Consider the following 25,244-nt stretch of genomic DNA (forward strand, 5'->3'; position numbering starts at 1 on the left):
CTACCACAACAGATTTATTATCTCTGAAAAGTTTTGCAAGACCGGTTGATTGATTTATATTGGTGTTTTAATAGACAGTAAAATGTTTGAAAGCAATATATTATAGGCCAAGACAGAAAATGTATTTAACATGACATCAAGATGGAGGTGAAGACTACGTGGATTTAACATGCATTAGCACAGAATGTGCAGTATAGGGCCTGATTTTCTCTGGATCAACGCTATGCACACTTCTTCACAGTTTGGCTGACATAAAGTGAACTCCAAATAAAGATGACCAAAAAAGGGCTAAAATAAACAAGATAGGTAATGAGCTATATATTATACTACTACAAATGCTCAGAGAAAAAAGTGTTTTTAAACAAGTAATAATTTTATTTCTCAAAAAGATATGTGGATTGGTTGGGTTTGATGTTGGCAGAAGAATGCTGGTCGAAAAGGAATTCAAGTAGTGAAAAATGGTGGCGGATGTTTGATATCAAGGGGTTGTTTTACATCTACTGTTTAGCTCTAGTCAAGGTCACTGAAACATGAACTCCAGCAAGCACAAAGACATTTTGGCAAAAAGCTTGGTATTCCTGTGAATTATTCTTTCAAGCTTGTGTTTTCAAATCCACTGACAACCCTGCAGCTGCTGCATATTTGTCTCAAAAACACTATTCCTGAGCCAGCTAAGCCTCCTCTTTGTGTCATGGTCTTTGGCCCTGCTGGAACTTCTTGGTTGCTAAGCAGCGGAAAAACATGGCCATTATAAAACAACATGGAAGGGCTTGAAATGTAGACCCACAAAGACAGGAGTCACAGAAATAATACCCAACCTGATAGACAGAGTGACAGACACAAGCCACACTGTACTGTACAGTGGCCAGACACAGATGAACAGAAACATCTTACTGTAAAGACATCTGGCCCAATCCCCCCTTCCTATCCACTCCTCCTCATCAGACAAGAGAGAATGCACCCAGACTGATCTAACAGCTGTCTCCACCACTGCCAACATCTGAATCCCAGGAGGCATTGCTTCAGAGCTCAGTTTTGGAGAAGAAGGTAGGGGTGTGGGTGGGGGTGGGGGTGGGGGGTGGGCTGGGGTTGTGTGGGAGACCTAGATTTGGAACTCAGCTGAAGTCCAGAGGTTCTTTTATGGTTCAGGATGCTCCACCCATGTCAGGAATCAAAGAAAGTCAAATGTATCTGAGGTTGCTTTTCTGCTTCATGCCCCAATCCATATTTTACTCATAAATAAAGTGTGAATACAATACACACACACACGCGTGCGCACACACACACACAGACACACATTCTTTTACATATACATGAATATGCTCTGGATTGCAAGGTGGGTAACAATCAGTTTTACCCCATAGTGAAATAAAACTTATTCAAGCAATGAAACAATATGTTTTCTACAACCACAACAAGTAATTGCATGATTATAGGGATAGAAATCACAAATGAATGAGTCACCTCCTTGCTATGCCCCAGTACTCCTTAATTTATGAAGTAAGAAACATACAGATGCTTATTATTGAATAGCTTGTTGTCTGTGAAGTGGGCTCTCAAAATTGTATTAATTTTCAGAAAACATTTACAATGAAAACCATAATTATAACCTTACTGCCTGTATTAGCTATTCTGCAGGAAATGAGAGGATTTTATTCAGGCCTTGCACAAGGTTCATTTTAACAGGAGGACCCAAAAATCAAAATAAATTAACAATATAACAAAGAACTAAAGTGAAAAGTGGAGATAAGTATTTCAATTATTTTCTAATCATTCATCTCTCCTTAAGTGTCCGTACATCATTCCACCAGAACTAAAGCATGACCCAGAGACACAACAACACAATCAACACCAAACCCATTTAGCATGAATGTTTCTTTTAGCTGCGCTGTAACTTTTTTTTTTTACAAAGTAGCTAATAAAGGACAAAATGAATAAACGTAACTTAAAAACACTGGTAATAATAATAATAATAATAATAATAGAGGGTGGTCTTCCTTTCAGACCATGCAGAAAACTGTGCACTGATGGGGACACTGTTCTGTAGGAGAGAGCGTTCCGGGATGCTATTTTAATCTGAGACCCTCACTCAAGGTGGTCATTACAGATGCTCTACCACACAGCCGCACGTACCTGGGGCGGGGCCTGGTGGACGTTCTCCTGGGAGGAGGCGTGGCTTCGGCGGCGGGGGGGCAACTGGTAGAGGGGGGCCCGCTGGCCCTCCTCTTCTTCGGAGGAGTCCATGTCATGGTAGTAGTGGCGCTGTGGGCCGTTGGGGGGGATGATCTTGGACAGGGAGCGTGAGCGCATCATCCTGTGCTCACTGAACTGCCCATCATCTGAGGAGGGGACAGGAGAGGACGAGGATGGTAGCAAAATCTGGATTTTAATCATCTTTCTTCAGGAGTGATAGATAACGGATTGAGCTTGTAGGCTACTAGTAACTAGTAGGTTACCCGTAGGTCATGTGTTTGATGCCCAGGTGAGTCACTGCTGCTGTAACCATAAGAACAAGAGAGGATTGTAGGGGCCAGAACCATAGAATTGTGTGCACTACTGAAAGCCGTCTCTCTGACCGTCAAAGCAGAGATGTTTCCATTTTACAGATCTTCAGTGAAAATATTCAGTGAGGGGTAAGACCAAGCACAATCCTACTACAGTAATGAAGTAGAAAGGATGGCAGAAATGCATCTATAGCAACCAAACGACCATCTGGTTGCTATAGAGAATCTGTTTAAAAACAGCTAAAAGAACAAACTAGGGGAACAAAAACTGAAGCCATCTTATCTAAACCAGCTCCAACATTCCTCTCTCCCTGTCCATCTTATGCTCCCAGCATTTAGGAGAGATAAGCAGGGGCCCAAAGAGGTACCAGTACACTTGCTAACCATGCTCACTCAGACAAGGGAATAACTAATGAGAGAAAGTGACACTGTGTTAAACTGATGAAGAGATACTCAATCAGTCACTGAAAATAGGTCAGGATGACCCATTTAGCTTTGCAAGTAAATGTGCATTTCAGCTTCAACCAGATGGGCAGGAAATAATAATTTAGCGACTGTATTTGAGTGCGTGTGTGATCGTGTGCACGTGTCTGTGTTTATACATATTTGTGGTCATTTGCACATGTTGATTTATGTGTTTGTATATATGTGTTTATTTGTGTGTATTTTGTATTCCTGTTCATGCGTGTGGTTTTGTGTGTGTATGTGCATTTCTATCAGCGTGTGTTTATGGATATGTATGTGTTTACATGTGTTTATGTGTGTTTCAGTCAGTGTGTATATATATGATTTTTAAGCATGTATGCCCAATGAGAAGGCTTGTATTTAAGCATGTACATCCCATGTGGAGGTGCGTATGTGTGTACAGTACATCCCATGTGACAGTGTGCAGGTCATGTGATCCTCACCAGAGCGTGAGGCTTTTTCCAGACTCTTGCGGCGATGGACGTGCAGGTGCACCTCCGTGTTGAACTGGCGGTCGTGACCGGCCTGCTCTTCCAGGATCTGCTGGAACACGGACGCCACATCGGCCTCCGCCATCATCGACCTGCGCCGGGTCATGCCCTCCAGGCTTCCCGGGTACTGTGGGAACAAGAGCACTCTACACACAGAATCTTCCCACAATGCACAGCTGGCCTGCCATGGCCACGCCAGAAAATACTTTTTCCCAGCACATTCGCCAAGCGTCCTCAGGCATTGTGAATCACGGCATGCGTTACAGCTGAAAGCAGAATTGCAGGTTAAAGAGCAAACCGGAGAGGGAAAGGAGAGACAAGGTCAGGGAATATGCTGTCGCCTGTTCTCACTAATGTGTGAGCGTGTGAGAGTTTGATGGCCAGGTTTTTATGGGGTAAAAAAAAGGGAAAGTAGATGATCTGGACACCAAATGTTCTGGAATTTAGCTGTGTTACCCTGTGACGCACTGATCACAGGGCGGTGTGGCTGGTACCACTCCAGAGCTCTATTGTCACGTGTCAAATTAAAGTACTGAGCACTGCAAAGCCGCCTAAATGACCTGCCTTCTACAGAAGCTTTCTGGAATAGGCGGCCATGTTTTTCCCATGGTTCCTTCATCCACTTGTGTTTGTCAGAGGGAAAACACATGAAACTCTTCTGTGTGTTTGTGTGTGTGTGTGCGTGTGTGTATATATACAGTGCAATATATAATAAATAATTGTTATCAAAAGGTAAACAATCAGAGTTTCAGTGTTGTATCGCAGGTGAGGGTGGTGGTGGGTGAAGGTGACGTGGTTTGTGGCTGAAAGCAATGGGGGTGGGCTGTGAGGGTGAATTTAAAACACATGCAAAGAAAGAGGGGGAATGCATTAGATGTTGTTGTGGAGGTGAAACCTGATAGCATCTTCAAGAGTGGTACAAAAGACTCCACCGCTCTCAGCGCCGATGGGCAGGGGGGTGGGTGGTTGCCGGTTGCCATAGTAATGCCCACAACAGCAGCAGGTCAGGTTTTGAAAAGAAGTGTATGGGAGGACTTCAAACACATCTTTCTTTTTCACCTTAAGTACCTTTTTAGTGGTTTTGGTCCAAAATACATGCTGGTGTCACATGTCAGTATCACCAGACAGAAATTTACAGTAATTAACAATACCAAATTACCAGTTGGAAGGGTGTTCAGGATTAAATACTCTAGCATACTGACATTAAGATACATAAACTTCAGCAGTGTTGGGCAAGCTACTTGGGAAATGTAGCAAGCTAAGCTACCGATTACTTACAAAAAAACATAACTCAGCTGCATGAAAGGCATTGCTTAGAGGAATTTAGCAGGACATGCAACACGCTACATGGCAAAATTAATTTGCTACACTGAAGATACTTCATGCCAAATGTAGTATTTGAGGTAAATAAATACATTTATATATAAATTGCCACTTAAACAAATTGGTCTAATAAGTACGAGTCTTTTTGCGTTATTGCTGGTAGATATTTTTCCACTTGTCTTTAAGGACTGATTCCTGATCAGCACTGTGGCGCTGTCTGCATAGCCTTGATATGCATCAGCTCAGAATGCTGATTCAGAATTAGTCCTGAAAAGACAAGTGAAAAAAAAGTTTTTGTTTCTGCTTAACTGGGCTGGGTGGATACTTAAGGTTTGAGTAGTGTAGCTGGCAAAAAATTTGTTTTTGAAAGTTCTGCATGACTTGACCGTCACACTGTATCGCTGAATAAAATTATTATTTTTGTGTTTGAGTCTGGGAAATACTTGGGAAAATGAAACAAATATATTTTTTGTGGATGCTACTAGGCTGCTTGATCAATAAAAAAGCTTCACTACCGAAAAGCTATTTGATATGGAAAATAGTGATGCTACCACCATGCTAATGGAAGATGTAGTTAAACTAGCAGCTTTGCTACTGCCCAACAATGGAATTCAGTCCTGCAAAAAACACGTTTAGCACTGATTCATTACTACTCAATATTATATCAGGTTTAGCCTCCTTCTCAGCATTAGGGAAAAACAGAGGAACTGAAAAGATTGTATGTAGCTCATCCCTAGGGTTCACTTACAGGTCAACATCTCAGAATGAGGTTCTCCTGAAATCCACAGGAAAAAAAAAAGCCAGATGGAATGTGCTCTGAAGTGCTGTCCTGAGAAATTCATATGCTGGATTTCATTAGCAGCTCCTCACACTCAGAATGCATTAAGGCACACAAGCAGTTTCACTCCCAGTTGCTGGCCCGTGAGCTTGGCCTGCCTCCTTCAAACATTTTTTTTCCTGGAGATTGCCTGTTGATTAGCTTTTGTCTTAAATTGAAGAAGCAAGCACTTGATTCTCTTCGCCTTATTTCCAGAGGGTACTGTACGTCAATCTCTTTTACTCAGAACACAATCAACGAGATTGCAAGGCTAGGCAAACAGATAGGCATCATCCACTTTGTCATACTCAATTTCTGGAGGCCTGCCATCCTGTCTCTATGGCAGCGATGCATGACATCAGCTGTTCTGTTTAGGATTTCATGCCAACTCATGTTTTTGATTCACTGAAACAGCCAAATCATATATTCCATCTGACATACATATATACAATTGTGAATAAAGGTGTGAGCTACAGCTATAGACCTCACGTGTGTTCTAGGTGAGAAGGTTTTGCTGTTGTCTGGTCAGAACCAACACGGGTGTGTACAGCTGTTTGGAAATGCAAGCCAGAATAATTGGTTGTAATAAAAATCAGTGTACACACGGACTCTCCTGGAACGAGTTGTAAATCCCTTGCCCAACAATGCAGTTACATTTCCCCTAAGGTACAGAGTGAGCTGAGCCAACATTCTTTGGTTCCTCTGTCTGATGGGATAGAGAGGGAGGGGGTAGGGGAGGGGTTAGCGGAGGGATTAGGCCTTGTGTGGCCGGTACCTGAAGGGACTGGCGGCGAGAGTGAGTGGCGTACTCATTGTCCAGATCGAAATCGAGGGGGTGAACGGAAAGCAGACGCTTGGTCTTTCGTATCTTAAAGGGCATTGAGACAGAGACACAGTCACCAGGGAACAAAGCTGATTGGGGCCCCATTTGGACTACGTCCGTGCTGCAGAAACCCACTGACGGCCCTGAAACTCTAACACTCAGGAGCCAAGGCAAGGTTTACATGTAGGTACATGCAGGGATTTATAAATAATACACAAGCCATGACATGCCATGCATAAAATTTGGGGCTTAATTCAATTTCAATTGGGTGGATTCAGGGAATAAAAATCTAACTGAAATTCAATTCACAGATCAAAAAGTGCCAATAATTTTCTATGAAGGTTTTTCAACTAATTAACTGAATTTAAATTAATTTCCTGAATTGACTCAGGAGTGGTTGAAATGGAACTGACTCTAACCTGTTATACATAAATGAGAATATGTGGCATTGCAGAAGCGGTTGATGGTTAAGCAGACATAATATTAAGTACAAATATGGCCTGTTCATGGTCCAAATCAGAATAGAAAACTTGTTGTTGGATGCACAGACATTTACGTATATCAAGTATAAATATGGCCTGCTCACGGGCCACATCAGAATAGAAAATCTATGTCCACATTTGAATAACCAAGAAATACTGTACCTTTGAATGTTGACCATGTTGAATCAAAATTTTTTTACACCAGGACATTTTAGACAGTGTTAAAATGATACACTGGGCCCAGTCATCTAAGGTAATATAACCATTTCTGATGCAGGGACCTCAAACATACCAATTTGGACAATATACAAATTACATATATGAAAGCGTCAACACTGTACTGTACCCAATTCTGTCATAGTATATTGCATATGCCTTATGATTTTAACCATTTTACCAAGCATGTTTTTTTCCCTTAAACTAAAATTTGGTGGAACAATCAGTTTAAACTAACCTCGGCTCTTGAAGATTAGGTTTCAAAGAAGTGATGAGGGCAATCTCAACAAGCAGAAGTACAGTCACACAGGGTCAGTATTGCCAAATGCACTCACACAGGCACAGATTTTGGCAAAGAGATCTTGGACAATCATTATGCATTAAGCAGTCACTGAAAAAAATGTTTTGCAATATGGGATAGTCCTGCCAGAATAAATTGCATTGTCAGCATCTTTCCATGAAAGCCTTTCAATTTGCCTTGGATGAGAGCTTCTACCAAAGAACTGAATGATAATTAAAATAACATGAAGCTATACTCATATCATACTTATGCAGTTTTGTAACTTCTGTGAGTGACCTGTAGTACACCACCAGGGGGCACTTTCTGAAGGAGAAGTTTGACACGGGGCAGTGTGTTAAGTTGTTGACCTCCTCCTACAGAGCCTGCATCATACTTTCTGTTATTCTGTGGGCTTGGTGTATCTACCTCTACAACAGACCTATTATATATTTATGAGAGAAAGCAGTGTTTTACTGTATGCCCCCATCAAAACCAATGTAATCGGAACATTTGTGTAACAAGACATACTGTATAACCATAATCATGCTAATATGGGAGCCTAATGAAGATGTTAACTTTTCCTTGATCTAATGAATTGAGCTGGCAAGCCACACCCGAGCGGCTAAAGGCTCCAGTGACACAGACTTATGTAAATACTTATTTCCAAGACTTGCAACATTTCCTGGCAGAAGATAGATGTACTATTACTTCAGAAGGAGCTGAAACAGCCCCAAACTCTGAGTCGGTTATGAAGATAATTTCTAAGAATTAGTCGGATGTGAACTGGAACACGAGGGGCTTTGCAAATGGCTACGGGTGCTCACCAGAGGCGCATTCAACTAAACAAAACAATCTGAGCATTTGTTTGAGCCCTCTTCCTGTCGGCTTCCTGTTCATTGTGAAGATTTATTAAAATAAAAGGAGCTGAACACAGGCTGTCGAAGCTGCTTGAGGAGTTTAAATAGAATCCATCCACCCTTTTTCCCCCAATCCCATTTTGGTCATCAGTACAGCTGTGTGCACTTCTGTGCACACCCTAAGCCTACTTGATAGTGTGTTTCCAACTTGTTTGCTTTACTGCTGAGATGCTGCTGAGGAAACGTACTGCACTGACGTGATATTTTTTTTCAGCGTGGGTGTGACACAGAGCTTGGATGTTGAAAATAAGGGCTGGTATTTTTAGTAGGCCCACACTCACAGAGAAACATGCACCCTAATCCCACTGAGCATTGTAAAAGCATGGGAGCTAGATAAAAAACACTCCACACCATTAGCAGACGGTTGCTCCTAATTCGTCAGGATTCCTAATGGAAGCCGTGGGGTTTCTGAACTGAATAAATCAGCATCAGATGAATAACATCCCTTTCCAGCGCATGGTCAAAAGACAATGAAGATGCAAGGCTGATGTGTTGACTAGGCTGAAAGAGGTTTCTGAAAAGGAGGGGTGTTTTCATTTCTTTCTTTTTTACCAGCCTGTATCTCTGCCCGTCTGAAGCGTCAATGTGGTCCTCGTCATGGCCATCGTACGCACCTGTGGAAGAAAAGGAAGACTGCATTAAAGAGCATTCACACATCCACGGCAAAAACTCCTTTCACTTTGCACATATTTGTTAGCCTCTTTGTCACTTTTCTTTCCCCTAATGATCTACAGCTCTTCTTCAGAGTAAATGATTGTGTAACAATCGGCATGGCAGCCAATCAGATGCTCTTTTTGGGTAAACTTAATGGGAACGAGCTTGTGTTTTTCCCCCCCTTTTTCTCAAGGTTTGTCATGGATTATTTAGCCATGGTTGTTTGTCTGTAACCTAGTCTGATTGGCTCATGTCACTCTCAGTTCTTCTGCACATTTGATTATGATTTATGAATTGAGTTTTACTTTTTATTGACTTTTTAAGGCAAGTACCGAGTGCTCAGAGAATAGCTTTCAACAGATCTTGAGGGGTGTGGGGGTGTGGAGGGGGGTAGTTGCTCCACCACCGTCTGAGTGGCCCGATTGTGATATTTAGCTTATGGGAACCCTGAAGAGGTTTGACCAACAAAAAAAAAAGTTTTTTCTCATGGGACCAATTCCAAATACTTTGTGCAAGAAAACCAAATTATGGCAAAGCAATTGCCCCAAACAAACTGAACAAGAAAAGTATAGGGTACAGAATTGCTTCCAGAGAACACTGTCCTCTGTGAATGTAAATTCAGACATGTGCAGACCTCCCCTTGGTTCCACTCGCTCCCTGACCATCCCCCGGATCTGTGATCTGCGGCCTGTACTCACCAAGCACGTCAGGCATGCTGTGCGTGTCTTCATCACGGGGACCTGGGAGAGTGAGCAAGAACGCACAAGCCCATTAAAAGCAGCTCAAGCACTCACGGTCGTATATCAAAGACATACTCCGTTCAATAACACATTAACACATTACCAGCACAGGAGGGAGGCACAGAACTCCACTTTCTACAGACCATTGTACATTTTACTAATTGTACTACTACTACTACTACTACTACTACTACTACTACTAAATAGTAATAATAAAAATAATAATACTAACAATAATAATACAATTTTAGTAGTTTTCATATAACATCCACATGGGTGATTAGATCCAGACACCACAGACCTGGTGGGGGTGGAGAGCAAGGATTTTATTTGTTTGGGATGATGAAAGAGGGATGATAAAATTGAGAAAGCAATGCTTGGAACCTTGTCAGAAACCACTAAGCTTTGCAGTTAATGGAATTCAAGCCAAACGACGTCACTGCGTCAGGAACATCTCATCTGAAAGGATGCATGCATGTGCCTCCCACAGCACAGTATCCTCACAATAGTTCAGGAACATTGGCTCCTGACAGGAGAAGGTAAAGGTGGCAACTCAGGAGGCCTGCACTTATTTGGGTCGATCTCACTGACCAGGTGAGCTACAAGACATTTTGACAGCAAAAACATAATTCAAAGAAAATTCCACTTCCGTTCAATAGAATAGAGAAAGACCAATCACCAACTTTCCAAGTTATGAGTCATACTGTGGGTCGCACTGCAAGACAAGTCTTCTTTTGTAATAAGGCCCCACTCCCCACCCCAGAGAAAACAGCGCCCGCCTTTGGCTTGCCTGAGTCTCATGTCTCAATTTTTAACAGCCAAAGACCAAAAGAACTCTTTCTCTTTCTTTCTCTCACTTTCTTTTTCTCTCTCTTCTTGTTTTAGAACTGCCAGCACACACACACAAAAGCACATGCACACACAGCATTGTTTTTGGAGAAGCATGGCCAGAGGGGGCGGGAGGGGTGACCAATTCCAGGCGCTCAGTTGAGCATGTGACGGCTGTGATCACAAGGAGTTCTGCAGGCCTCGCCAGGGCTCCGTTTTACACCCTTGAGGGGCTCCCTGGTCTCCCGACGCGACCCTTGAGCACACGCATCAAACAGAATGGCTTCATACATACGGCTGTTCATACTGTATGTACCCCCATACGTCACTCACAAACAAAGACAAACAAAGAGAAACCCTCAGGCCTAGCTACAAGTGCCCAATCTCGCATGAATGGGCAAAAAAATGGAAAAAGATCACATCCCTCTTTTTGATAAGGAAGAAGGAAATCTTCCACTGCAGCTGCAGGAAAGCACCTCCTGAGAGAGACTAAATTTAAATAAAAATTCAAGATGTGAGGTGCTGGAGCAGGCTGAACATGAGCCCAACCAGATGTGTAACACATATTTCCAAAGACTGTTCATGTATAGTACTAGAAACATCATGAAAATCTGTTACTACACTATGAATGAAGGCAATAGGACAGAGGGACTTTGTGAATGCCAAAACCACACATGGCTGATCTCTGATTCATATAAACCAATGGTAAAGCTTTTTGCCCACCATAGCAGACTTTGTATTGGTTAAAATGATGGTGTAAATAGCATGTTGTGGTAACACAGGATACTATAGCTACCTCATAGTGTGGTGTTATCTGGGACTAGTGCTTTCCAGAATAAACCACAGAGGAATACATACTATAACTCTCAGGGGTTCAGGGGTTCACATTTAGGCCCTGTCCCATGAGCGGAGGGCACTACTGAGAACATTGGTGATTTATCGCTGTGTGACCCCGGGCTTCGGAGAAGCTGTGTTTGTGTGCGCTGTACGTACCTCTCAGATCTGGCTGGGAGCCATGCATCCCGTTCAGCCTCTTGTACAGGGACCGCATCACCTTGGCGCTTCCGAAGCGCTTGAACCGGACACGCACATTTTCGTGGTACCATTCCAAGGTTCCGATTTTCAGCATCCTGCCCACACACAACAATAAACGTTCACAGATGAGAGTGAATGGAGACCAGAAATTATGATTAATATAATATTGATATTGTTCCTATGGTGCATGCAACCTGTGACCACTGCACCCAAGAAAAAAGAAGAGATAATTCTGTTCATAATTGTGAAACAAAATTCATCCTTCTGTGTGTATAACCTCTGGAAGCAGAATGTCACCCTTGTGGAAGGCTGGGGCGGGGGGTTTGGAATATGGGTTGAGTCGGCCGTTCTACGGACTGCGCCACACAGTCTGGCCTAACCTCAGGCCACACACTGAGACACGGTCCATTCCGCTACAGTGAGAGAATTTCTCCCCAGCATCCAGAAAGACACAATACCAGAGCTGTGTCGCTGATTCACTTCTGAATAAAAGCCTTGTTTTTAATTCTCAGCACATCAGAAAACCATTCCGGGAATGGAGGAAAACAGGAAGTATACCTCTCACCAGACTCCCTCATGACAAAGCAGATTTGACCCAACTTTGCAGCAATGCGATGATGGCTCCCCATGCTATCTAGGAGCACACTGTATGCTGTTAGTTCTAGGCTGATTAATAGTCTGCTCCACCGTCCCTATCCGGAAAACAGCGTAGAGCACAGTGTCTTGTGGGGAGGGGAGGAGGGCTGGACAGCTGGGGTCAGCTGGAAGGGGTTCCCCTGGAGAACGGGGTCCATTGTTGGGGATCGCAGCATGACCCAGCTGTAAGGAGAGGGGAACTAAGGTCTCCGTAACAACAAAGGCCCAGAGGGAGAAGGATTCAAGCTACAAACTTTAGGAAATTTTTGGAAATCACCCAGCGACTTCATGGAACAGATCTCGTAACCCTGTCTCTGAGAACCTAGCCATTTGTTTCTAAACCATGCCCCCCCCCCATCCCCTCCCCCCCTCCCCCCCCCATCAACAGCATTGACCTCTTCCTCTTGCTACGTTACATTGTCTGGCGATGTGATGTGATCACCTGGCCATGCGACAGGAGTCGCAAACCCAGCCACGCTCCTTCTTGTTGTAGCGGCAGCAGGCCTTGCAGGCATACAGACGGCAGTCCAAACACTGGCGCTTGCTGTTGACCAGGAACTTGAAGGGGTGCAGGCAGCGGATGCAGTGGGAGTCGGCCAGGTTGGTCTCTGTCCCTAGCAGCTCGCGCTTGGCGTCCTCCTTCTCAACCTTGGTCTTCAGCTCCCTGCATCAGAGAGAGAGAGAGAGAGAGAGAGAGAGAGAGGAGACAGGGAGTGAACTGTAAAGGACTACAGCTGACAACTCACAATGACCTCACACTGGTTTCATGGGACTGAATCAATGGGCAAGGAAGTTTTGTCTTATGGTTCAACACATGTACTGCCTCCAGTCTGGGAGTGTCTACAATCCCTGTCCTTTTTCGCCGTTGATTGAATAAAGTAGGTGAATGCACACATGTCCTCTCACAAGTCCATCTATATAAGAAAGCCGTCTAAATAAATGTAATGCAATATTCAAATAGGAGAATAGGATTTATTTTCTTATCGTATAAGAAAATTCACAACGCAACAGAAACTTTTCATAGTACATAAAATGACTGAAACAAAAAATATATCAAGCGTGGAAGAGGCAGTGTTTTGACATCAACAGAAGGTGACTGACTTGAGGCAGGATATGCAGGAAAAAAGAGGTTTATGTGTTCTGTTCATCAAAAGAGAAGAAAATAACCACACCTGCCAAGTGCACACCAGATTTAGAGCCCAGGCTCCCACCGCTGCTCATCAGTAACCTTCAGCACCGATGTTTGCTATGTCAGACAGCCTGCAGCTGCACAAATAACTGGAGACTTCTAGTCTATATAAATAAAAGCCTCTATTAATACCAAGTGTTTTCCTCAAGTACACTGGTCACTAGCCAGCTAAAGAGAAAAGGTGAAACAGATGATTGATGGTCTAATTTTGGTGATGCTATTATTTTCTTGTTTAGTTCTAGAAGTATAATTATTCAGATTTAAGCATACTTTTGTCATTAAATATTAGCATGTTACACCTCTTTTTGATCAGAGGAAAGATAACTTTTTCATGATACCATCCTATAAACAGAAATTTTCACTTAGGCCTATTTTCAGGGACTTCATATTACCTGATGCACAGGTAGCACTTGTGCCAGTTTGCACTTTAACACTCTTGCCAGACATCTGGCCTGCATTAGGACAGCCAGGAAGAAGCAGGAGGCAAATTCTGGAGCAAAGTCAAGCTAAAAGTTTGCTAGCCTAATCACAACAAGCTCTGTAGAGCTGGTTGATCTGTCAAAATGTGACAAAATGTGCGGATAGAGTAGAGCTTGAAGTTCTATGTCTTGCAAACACACTTAAAGTTGTAGTTGCACAGATCGTGCAGAGAAGCATGCAGCCTCACTTGCATTTGGCTGTGCCGATGGGTGTAATCTTGAAATGACATCTCATAACCATACAACCATATTTTAATTTAAGAGAGATAGGCCACAGTCTGAAAACTGAAACAATAAAAAAAAAAACACTTGCATGATTGGCCAACCACAGAGTAACGACCCACCAGCCTGAATACTCTTCTTTATCAACCACAGGCAACTGTTGGTGTCGATCCCTGTTGTCTCATTCTTTTGAAGGGTGGAGCTCATAATTTATTTTCTACTGTGTCATCCACAACATTCCCCACATCCAGACTATTCAGAGTTTGCAGGTCTTGAGAAACTCTGCCTATGCTCGCCAATGTGTTTAAAGGTGAACTGACAAGGCTGCTACCCACAGAACAATGGAATAGCTCCATAATCCATTAAACTGCTTTCCTTTCACAGTTTGTTTTCAATGGCCCTTCCAGGATAATCTTATAATTCTGTCTCAATTCACAGCATTAGTCTGCAGTTTCCAAATTATCATCGCTAGGTCAAACTTTGCATATGTAATGAATAGAAGAGGCTGATGTCTCTATTATAACGCTTGACAAAACAATGAAAGAGGTCTGTTTCTCTTGGCTAAATCACAGTTAAGTTTCCAAGCAAACCTCAGTATTATTCACAGAATACCAAACAGGTTAAAGACAGACCTGCAGGCCAGAGGAATGAGCTTGTGATCAAATTATTGACCCAGTTTTTTAATGCCTGCTTTGAATGAAAGAAAAAACTGGCAGAGGAGGAATGTTCTCTCTCCCCCACACACACGCCAGACGAGGACTTGGTGTACATCAAGCCAGCATAGTCGGGGTGGTTATTAAAATCTGAGTCTGAAGCCACTTCATTAGGTCAGCTCTGCCATCCCCTCAACCCATCCCCCTTACCCCGCACCCCCCACCACCCAACTTGTGGTTCGCGAAATGGGACCATCAGGGGAAAGGAGTTATCCTTATCTGCAGCTTGCAATCACTTACAAATGTCCAAACCTGCCAAACTGTTCCTACTTCAGTGAAACCAACTGAAAGTTTTGGCTTGCCATTAGAAACCCAATCCAGGAAAACAGGAAAGGAGTAGTTAACAGCACCAGAGTTCTGCGTGACTTACAGGGCTAAAGGCTTTATTCTGTTTTTAAGCACACTTGCAATGCTGCAATGCTGCATTTGGTTGTTTAGACCAAAGCTGAAATTTAATATGCTTGTGAGCTCTTTAAACTTTTTTCATGTCAGTGAATTCAAGAGCATTAAAACTCAAAACTGAATAAAAAAAATGTTTTTACGGCTTTCGTCGATGAGGCCAAAAGAAAGAAAAGACTAAGAAATTTCCGTTAGATAGCCTTAAAGGAAGAAAACACTTTGCTTGTTTTTAAGGATAAATCTGTTTAGAATCTTCCAGTGGCAAGCCCACACTCCCATGCACAATGAATAAGAAACAGAAGTAACAGTGCTTTTAACCTAACACCAAATCATCTTTGTGATGCATTCAGACAGCATAGTCATCCAGTACATGTTGCTCCCTCCAAACCAGCAGGTTCTGGAAGATTATCCATTAATCCTTCAAAGTAGTGGTTTTTCTTGAAACCACATCACTGCATTCTTTTGACATTAAGTCCTCAGACGGCAAAGATTTGAGAAGGGATCCCAGCAAATTAGACGAGAGGGGAAGCCTGCACCAGTCAGCATTGTACATAGTTTTTTGGCAGGGACCGAGAGCTTGCCAGAGTCAGCTTTTGGCCCTCTTCCCATGTTTTATTCAGCCAAAACAAAGACCCTCAGCCGGGCAAACAGTCCTTCCTGTGCAACAAATTGCTCCGATTGCATCAGGGCAAACTGCATTTTAGACTCGACGGCAACCAAACTATCCTTTAATGTTGTCACGTGACAACACCTGAATTATATTTAAAAAGAAAACAGAAATGCTTTATAATGCTGCAAAAGTATTTCATAAAACGATCCACCAGGGAACATAAGTACAGAGATCAAGCACATTGACTAATCACAATGAACAACAAAGTGCTGAGTTTGGGGGGAAGTTTACTTGGTTCATCACAGCCCACTACAGGGAAGGGAGCGATGGAGAACATCTGGATGCAGCTGCCTGCTATTGGCAGATCTCTTGCTGGACCTGAGGCAACTGCACATCATATTATTCTATACATATATATATATATACATCAAGAACATTGCATAACTCCTGCAGTGCAGCACATACCAACACAAATAAAACCTACAAAGTCAAGCCTGCATAATGCTATAATGGGAATATGAGAACATCTAAAGACCTGATTCCTTAAAACAACAAAACTCCCAAAGCATCTTATATCCTGTCCTTTCCCTATTTGAATAGTGAAAATATCCGGAACGGTTGGCGTCAGCTGCTCTCCTTCCTGTGTGACTGCGCTTCCTGGCTTTTTTTCCTAAACGCTTCATTACACATTTTCTGTGCTCGCACGCAGTCCTCGTGGAAGAGCTCTGCAGACATGATTCTACTGCAGACACCTATATGTATTCAAGCCATATATTGTATGGCGTCAATGATAGTAGAGCTTACCAACCACATTCAAATTAAATGGATTAAAATGAAATTAATTTTTAAAAAATTGTAGAATAAGACAGCGATGTTGGGAGTTTTCAGGGTGCCCTGGCACAAGGGTACAAAGTGGTAAGGCTCCTGTCTAAAACCACAAGATCACAAGATCTAATTATTATGTGATTCTTAGCTTATTTGCCAGGGGCCAAACAATAAAATTATTTTTTTCAAATTAAAAAAATATATTAGCCAGTACATGCAACAGTACAACCAAACTGGTACAGAGCACGTAAAACAGATTAAGAAGTTCATTTTATCAGCCATTACAACACTAAGAGCTTAAATGTATGTTTCAATTTAGATTCATTTAACAGATCACCACTTGTTTAGACCACACATCTCTTCAGACTATACCTGGAATAACTATCACCATTCTGCAGGGCACTCCCAATCCAAGATCACTCTCATCACTTGTATCCTTCTGCTTTGTTCCTGTAGCACTTCCATATTACACATGTACCTCCTGTACCACTTACATGTACCTCCATCCAGCACTTACATCGTTATTTTGATGTTGTGGCTTGTCATGCCTCCTAGTTTGACTTAACATTACTCTCTGACCTAGCCTATGCATACTTTGTGAATTGGACTTAATGTGTTCATGGCTATGAATACCTGTTACATAATGAGTATTTTACCTCATCGGACCTATGATTTGTAGTTGTTCGAATGACCTTCGGTATGCACTGGTCATACGTTGCTTCGGATAAAAGCATCTGCCAAATGAATGTAATGTAATGTAATGTTTAGCGATGACCATCATCATTAAAACTGTATACCCCTTTTGTGACAGTAAAGCTTTGCTGCTCATTGTTAACACCCACCAACGGTTCCATAGAGAATGTTGTTAAAAGCTAAATTTGCTAGTTTCAAATAAAACTTTGTCAACCTGGATGGGGGAATAAAAATGTTTTCTCTTAACAGCATAAAGTAGTATGTGTTGTCATATCATATTATTTATTAGCTTATCAGAAGAAGAGGAACCCGGCAGGCAAAAATTTAATTTCAAACATAACCGAAAACATTTGACTGCTATGCCCAAAAGATTTCTAAATCATGGATTGTTTTCTTTATAAAGCACATATATCTCAACTTTTCAGTCTTGTTCCCAGAAGGTATAACAATCTTCACACTGATGTAAGAATGCTTATGCACAGTCAGTATAATTTGCGTTGTGACTCCACAAATGTATCAAGAAAATCTCACAGGTGAAATCTCTTAAAATGAAATTACACACTCTTGTTGCTTATGCTTGCATTTGCTTCTGGCAATGTTTCTGTGTATTCACTTAGCAGTGTGTGGACTGCTGTGTGAGAGTGTAGCTGTCTTTACCCATAAAAGGGTGTATGCTGGACCTTCCATTAACAGAACAGACAGTTTGTCCTATGCTTGACTCTGATGGAAATGCAAGCCGAAGAGAACTAAACCCATGAAATGTATTAAGTGCCTTCTTCAAGCCTTACAAGCGTCGGTTGCCAGATACATCTCCGGCCAGGCATAATTCGGTCTGGTTTTAATCTGGTTTTAAAAAGAAAAATCTAATATATATTTTCCAAATTCTTCTTTTTGACAGAATGAACCTCTTTCGGCTCTACACTGAAAGAACTGGAAAAACAGTATATGAAAATAAACATTAACATCTGGAAAATTTATGGATCTCACAATAAACCACAAGTTTAAAAAAATTTTTTTTTACATTTTCAGTTTCATTCCAAGAAACTGCTTGATGCCAGTGCACAAGCACAAACAGGAATAACTGTACCCTGTGTTTTCTGTTCATGAAAAATGCTGTGTTCTGCTATTTCTATATTTCAATACAAAAAAACATGAGCACATGACTTTCCTTTGTTTTTAAGTTATTCTCTTTTGACTGAAGAACAAGTTTGAACAACAAACAATTTTTTTATGCCAGCTGAATTGTGTAAACACATTTCTAATATGCAAACATATCAAATTAAATTTCTGACCAGACAAAACAGAAGGTTTTGATTGAAAAAAGAAATGTATTTACACTGCATCTCCAAAAATGTGATACAGAAAAGCAGTCCATGTAGGAGAAATATGCAACAGCTGAAAATGAACGAGTGAAAAGTGAAATATTAATCAAAATAACTGTTCTTGGTGGCCATGTTAGGTGTGACAAAGAGAATAAAAATGGACAAATACAGATTTCATGTTTGGTCAAGCTACAGGCATCAAACATAAAAGGCTAGGCTTGAAAACCTAACAGAAGTAATATACTTTCAGCCTTTCTGGCTTGAAAGACTAGCAATATGGCAAAAAAAACAGTCACTAAATGCGGATTGGCTGAACGCAAAATTGACCAATGTGAGGAGGAAGAATTGCATTAGAAGTGTACGGAGATGATTAGATGCATTACAGGCTTTGATACACATTGATTGGTCTTAAACTACACATAAACTAAAGAATCATCCACATCGAAACAAAGCTCTTGTTCAGCATGTGTGGCAGCTACAGCCATGTGATGCAGAGGACTGAACTCTCATCTCACTATCAAACACATCCTTCCTTTCTGACGCACACAACTCAAGTGATGTGCATCACATACTTCCTGTACCACAGTTTGAATCAATCTTTTTCTGTGACACTCCAAGACAAGGGACAATGACTGTTCAAGGGGCAATATCACTACATGTCCGTTTCTATTAAAGCTGAATCTGATTCATGAAAACTGAGACCTTGAATCCAAACAGGTGCCTTGTATTGTAAACTGGAGTGTGTGACAGTCAGCCGAGAGCCTGGCACACTTTGTACAATAATGTAGCTGAAATTAACTGCCGCTTCGATTAATTTTTTTAATACTAAATCAATCTATTCAAGTGTATAGCAAAGGTAATTGCTGCCATTTTACAATACCTTTTACCCAAAAAAGGCCAAATATACCCAGAAATACTTTTGTCCTGTGTGTATAATTAAAAATATCTTTAATGTTTTGAAGAAAGCAGTCCCACATTAATATTTTTTAAAGATAAAAACTAGGAGGAAACTTGGCCGTGGTCAGAGTAGTTGAGTCCTGGTTAAAGTGACAGTAGGAGGGATGTGTGAGGGTGAGGAGACAGACGCACACTACCTGCTCTTAAACAATTCACCTGCAAACCCCCAGGGTAGTTATGGACTGTATTTGTAAAGTTACCACCCATACAAACTGACCTGCATGCTTAACTGAAGTACGTAAAGTCCGTGGGGTTAAAAGGGAACAGCCACATTCTGTACAATGAAACAGTGACCAACCAAACACATTGGTAAAAGGAATAAACAGTCAACAACTTAAAGTAAACCAAGGATAACAAAGAATTCTAACATAGATTACTGAGCCACTGATATTGACCCAGCAGAAAGGATCTTATTGAAAAGTTCATTGAGATTAGATTTGAATAAGTGTACCTAGAGGGCCACACTTCTGCACCAGAGTCTGGAATTTAATCCAGACCAGAGCCGACTGTGGCCTGCAGTCCTGCAGGTAGGGTAGCCAGATGCCTGGTTATTTTGTAATGAATTTGCATCTTAACCTACCCTGTTCCGAGATCAGTTCTGATAGCTACCCCCAGCACCCCCACCCTCCTCTTCCATGAAAGGTTTCCGATAGTGAAAGCAACCACAACACACCCGCCACCTGCCATTGGTCCTGCCTAATTTTCAACAGCTCCATACTGCATTCACGATTAAAGCTGGTCCCATGGCTCTGTCGCTATTTCTAGTTTATCATAATGGATATCCTGTAAGACAGAAAGCCCTGGGCACATGCAGAGAAGGCTAACATTCCTGGTGTGAGAAAATGGCAAACTCTCTAGTGGAAATCAGGAAGGGCTGCGACAGGGGCCTCTTTGTGCCAGACGGAGAAGCCTCCTCGTGGCTTCTTATTTTCCAAAACACAACGGTGGACACCAACCTTGTGATTGTGCAGTGATCATCATCCTCAGCTGACAATGCATGGCATTCATACATCCATTACATAGCCACAAACACACCCACACACACACACACACACACACGGCATGACCTATTAACAGCCCAGAGTACAGCTACACAAGCCTACCTAGAGGGCATTTGAAATATATCTAAGACAAATACTCTCTTTGAGCACAAGCTGACATGATAAATGAAGTATACACAGAGAACCCTACATATGCTGAAAAGACATCAAACTTTTTTTTGTTTTAATGGCTTTTGAAAGCCTGTTTGTTTACACTCTTTGCTTTTCTTTTAAGACAGAACACTACGCATCTCTGGATCAATAGCTCCACAGAAATAAAAGACTAAAAGTCTGTGAATACTTAATGGAGTATCCATGATATGCACAGATCAAAGAGATATGGAATCAGAACCTTCCACATATGAACCCAATTTTTCCCCAAAATGAATGTTATAAAAAAGGAAAAAAAATATATATATGAAAATAAAAAACAGAGTGCAATGTACTTTATCCAATGGCTTAAAAGAGAGAATTAACACTCAGGGAAACATAGAAGGCAGCCAGGAATGTAAAAAAGGTGGGGAGGGGGACCAAGTTGTTGCAGTGGCTAATGCTAATCAAAGCCTGAAATAAAATACAAGAAACTCTGTTGAAAAGACAGAAAAAATCCCAAAAGTCCCTAGAGGGCTGAAATCCACCCAGAAGCCTGCCAATGCATTTTACCCCCGAAGCCTGCAAACAGCCCCTGGGCCAGACTAGAGGAAGCCTCACTTTTTGATTCAGCAACGGACTTCACTTTTTGATTCAGCAAGGTCAAACCACAGGTTCTGGTGAGCCCTGTGGTAGTCTGGGAATGGTGTCCAGCACCCTGCGTCAGGCCACCAGCTGCTTCTGAGCGTCTCAGACAAATCGTAACCAAGAAAGAATGCGGAGGCGCGCAACAAATCGTTTCTGTTGCACCTCCATGTTCTGGCATGCGCAAATACAACATCGAGGTCATCTCCTCTATGGCGTTGAGAAGATAAAACATATTTTGCTGTATTTCTATGTTTTATATGTATATTTTTGGATGGAAAGGGGTGGGTAGAAGGGAGGGGCTGTGCACAAAATTTCTGCTTTTGCTTTAACCCCCCGCCCCCCGGATCCATTATCAAAGTTCCTGATAAAATTTATCTCATTGTTAACGCAGAACCGTAACCACAGATTCCTGCTGTAGGCGAGGCAAAGTGTTATCTCACTGTACACACAACTTCTCCCAATCCTGCTGGACCAGCCCATTTTACATGCCTCCCAAGCCTAGGTTTCCTACTTTACGTGTCACAACTGACACACTGCATGTCCCAGAACCCTGGAAGTACTTTGGGAGGATCTGTGGGTCTGCCCCTGTAGGGTGTAAATGGGGAATAAATGCAGTATAAATCAAACCAAGCTGGGCAATAACACTGAAAGGAGTCAGAGGGCGCCAGAGGGGGGTTGGGGGTTGTGTGCAAGACACCGTTGAGTATAAAAGAATGCAAATTTCACAGCCACCCGTGGAAGGCATGTTACTGTTCCCTGTTCGCAGTTTAAACTTTAGCACAGAAAACTTCTGCATGTTGAAAATACATTTCAAAACCCTACAGGGAAACACAATATTCTTTAAAGGCACTGCCAACCTGTCTATGTCTATTGTAGGAGGTACTGCTCATTCTGTCTCTCTTTTACACACACACATATACACACACGCACACACATACACACACACACAGAGCAATGTACACATACACTCCTTACTTTTGTTCTTATATATTCATTGGCTTTACTCCATCACTGTTATCCATTAGTAAAAATCTTTAACACAATGATGACTCTACCTCACTCCGTACACAGCAACATTATTAAAATGGACAGGGCTAATTTCACTCTACCTGAAAGTACCACAGTTCTGCTTCCCCTTTGCTCTGTCACGCTGATTAGTTTTGTGCACGATCATTTTCTGGACTGCACATTCTGTATAACATTGCTATAGAACAGCAAAGTGAACACATGCACGCACTCAAGCAAGCATGCGTTCACACACACACACACACACACGCCAAACCCTGCATGAAGCCACTTGTGGGAGAGCAGTGCTCAAATCAAGCTTGGATCCAGCCAATGACACAGTAGTGGAAAAGACCCCCAGAAAGACCAGTTATAAGCTATATATCGTGGTTCGGCTTCACAATAATGTTTGTGGCCTGTCTCCAACTGCTAAAGTAAGCTTGGAACAAATCATGCGCCTTTCAAACAAGAGCAAGCACTGTTTAGACGCTGGGAGGACACACTCCACACCATCCCAGGAGGAACAGCTTAGTTTTAACTACAAATGGGAAAACTCACAGTATGCTGCAGTCCTCTGTAATGAGAGTAAAGGCTTAAGTACAAACACCTACATTTTAAGAACAAAAATATAGTTTTATTCTTAAATTGATTTTAAAATATCGAATAACACCTTGGGAATATGACATGTTGCCTTGCATGAATACACAAAACCAAGATTAGCATATCTGAATCTCCTGTGGCTTGGCTGGATCACTACTGGATCATTGCTGCTTTTAATAGTAATATGGGAAAATATCATGAATCATGAATCAAGGCTAAATCTGAGACAAACAGTCCACCTTTGTGTGAGTGAATGGCAGAGTATGTCACTAAGTGTGAGTGAGTTAATGTGGGAACGAGTGAGTCACTGAGTGAGTGAGTGAGTGTGAGTCAGTTAATGAGTGTGCTAGTGAGTCATTGAGTGTGTGAGTTGGTGAGTTCACTTGTCGATTAGGTGCACAGTAAAAAAAATCATATAGAGACATACATTAAGAACAGTCTTCAGCTGCCACTCACAAACTTATCTGGGACTATAGAATAAAAGCCAAATCACAAAAATGATTGGGCTAGTTAAATAATTAACAGTAGAAGTTCATCTGAAATCCAGAAACTGATAAAGGCTCCTTTCCCACCCTGATTGAACAGAACCAATGTAATTGTAACAGGCTTCGGGAACTTTGGAAATGTCCAATGATTCACAGTGATCAATTAATTAAGACTTCAGCTGATGCTATGCACTTTTCGTATACAAAACAAGCCTTCTTGCTGACACTCGGGAAATAGCAGGACATTCCAAGCAGCGACCATCATTCACGAGAGGAAAACAGCAATTTGCTTGAGTGAAAACATATCCAACCAGATTACCTTCAGTGAATACTCAGAGGAAACTGGTTCCACTCAGAGTCTGTTGAGCAGAGTCTCTAAAAAAGGCTCACCCCAGTCTGTCCTCCTCTTTCTTCCTCAGGTCGAAGTCCCTCTGGATGACCTCCCACACGTGCTTGGCCTCCTCGTCCGTAAGCCTGGACAGGTCCAGCTTCTTGCCCGCAGTGGTACCCGGCATCATGCTGACTCTACTGCTCTGAGACCAAAGGAGCCCAAACAAGACAAAAAGTCAAACCAGAAAACACCAGTGAAGGATCACTTCAGTCTGTATTCTTTAAGAATTTGTCCTTAACTTTGACAATAAAAGTAACTCAGTTTTTATTCATTAGAAAGTCAATTTTGCAAGTTTATTTTGGTGATTGTAAAAACGCCAAACTGTGCTTGTTATTAAATAGAACTACTGTTTGTTCGACCAATACATGCATTTATAAGTCCAAGTAAAAGTCAAAATAAAAAATAAATACAGGCCTTCGCTATCCTTTTCATTTAAAGCTTAAAACCTAAATGGAACACATAGAAGCCTATAAGCATGTGGTAGGCTATAGTTACACAATCCAAGGAGATGACTCGCCTTAATAAAATAATTTTCAAGGAGATGATTCGACAAAACTAAGCGTTCTACACGCAATATTATATAACTGTCACACCGTATAAAGGACTTTCCGCTTGCGCATAAATCACAGATATGGTGGGGAAATTAATGAACAATAATGATTAATTGTGAATAATTAATAATTCATCAATAATTATTTATCTGGAAGAAGCTGGCATGTGAAAGGCTACGAAAAATGAAAACATTCACTCGGTCAGAAACGTGACGTGATCACACGTACCTACTGTAATTCCCTTGCAATATACTACAGTGCCGGAGGTGCCCTGGGACCTCACGTCTCTGACACGGCTCGGGAAGAAAGCCAGGTACCCTTGAAAAGCGTTTCTGTTTTTAATTTTCCCCACTAACGCCAGAGAAGTTTGCTGAGCGATTCTAGGAACAGTCTCATCCAATTTTCTCGAGTTTCAGATCGGATACATCAGACATCTCTGACAACTACTGAAACTGGTCAGGCGTTGCGGGATATTAGATGGAATACTTGGTTTTCCGCCAAGTAGTCTAATTAAATTCAATAAACAATAATACAATTAGTACTTTCATTATCAGCTAGCCTGTTGTGCAATCGTCCACAGTGACTTGTACAAATAACAATAACAGCATCACAACTGTAGGCTAGTCGTGTCAGAGTTTTGCGATAAAGTGTAAAGACTTGAAATAGCCGAATAAGCTATTACAACGATTCTTGAGTTCACTTCAAAGAAATCTAAATTTTGCTTACATGATAGAACTGTTGTCTGAGACAAGCACCAAAATGCCAAAGTTGTCCAGGAACATCAGATCCGAGTTTACGGAGTACAAATCATGTG

At 41.8% G+C, this 25,244-nt stretch overlaps 1 protein-coding gene across 6 annotated transcripts in view; it reads right to left on the reverse strand.

The window, feature by feature from the left end:
- The window catches only part of mlphb (melanophilin b), a 33,806-nt gene that overhangs the window by 7,705 nt on the left and 857 nt on the right, over positions 1 to 25,244 (reverse strand). For 4 of the 6 annotated variants that reach the window (XM_064310477.1, XM_064310476.1, XM_064310473.1 and 1 more), the window contains exons 2-9: positions 23,879 to 24,021; positions 12,654 to 12,875; positions 11,534 to 11,670; positions 9,671 to 9,712; positions 8,871 to 8,932; positions 6,376 to 6,468; positions 3,413 to 3,587; positions 2,134 to 2,339 (exon numbers count right to left, since the gene is read on the reverse strand). In XM_064310477.1, the coding sequence (XP_064166547.1) occupies positions 2,134 to 2,339; positions 3,413 to 3,587; positions 6,376 to 6,468; positions 8,871 to 8,932; positions 9,671 to 9,712; positions 11,534 to 11,670; positions 12,654 to 12,875; positions 23,879 to 24,006 (1,065 nt within the window). In that variant the 5' untranslated portion in view covers positions 24,007 to 24,021. The remainder of the gene's footprint in view (positions 1 to 2,133; positions 2,340 to 3,412; positions 3,588 to 6,375; positions 6,469 to 8,870; positions 8,933 to 9,670; positions 9,713 to 11,533; positions 11,671 to 12,653; positions 12,876 to 23,878; positions 24,022 to 25,244) is intronic. The other 2 variants (XM_064310475.1, XM_064310478.1) reach the window with 2 other exon arrangements.

The sequence above is a fragment of the Anguilla rostrata genome, chromosome 15, assembly GCF_018555375.3.
Source record: "Anguilla rostrata isolate EN2019 chromosome 15, ASM1855537v3, whole genome shotgun sequence".
Taxonomy (NCBI): Eukaryota; Metazoa; Chordata; class Actinopteri; order Anguilliformes; family Anguillidae; genus Anguilla; species Anguilla rostrata.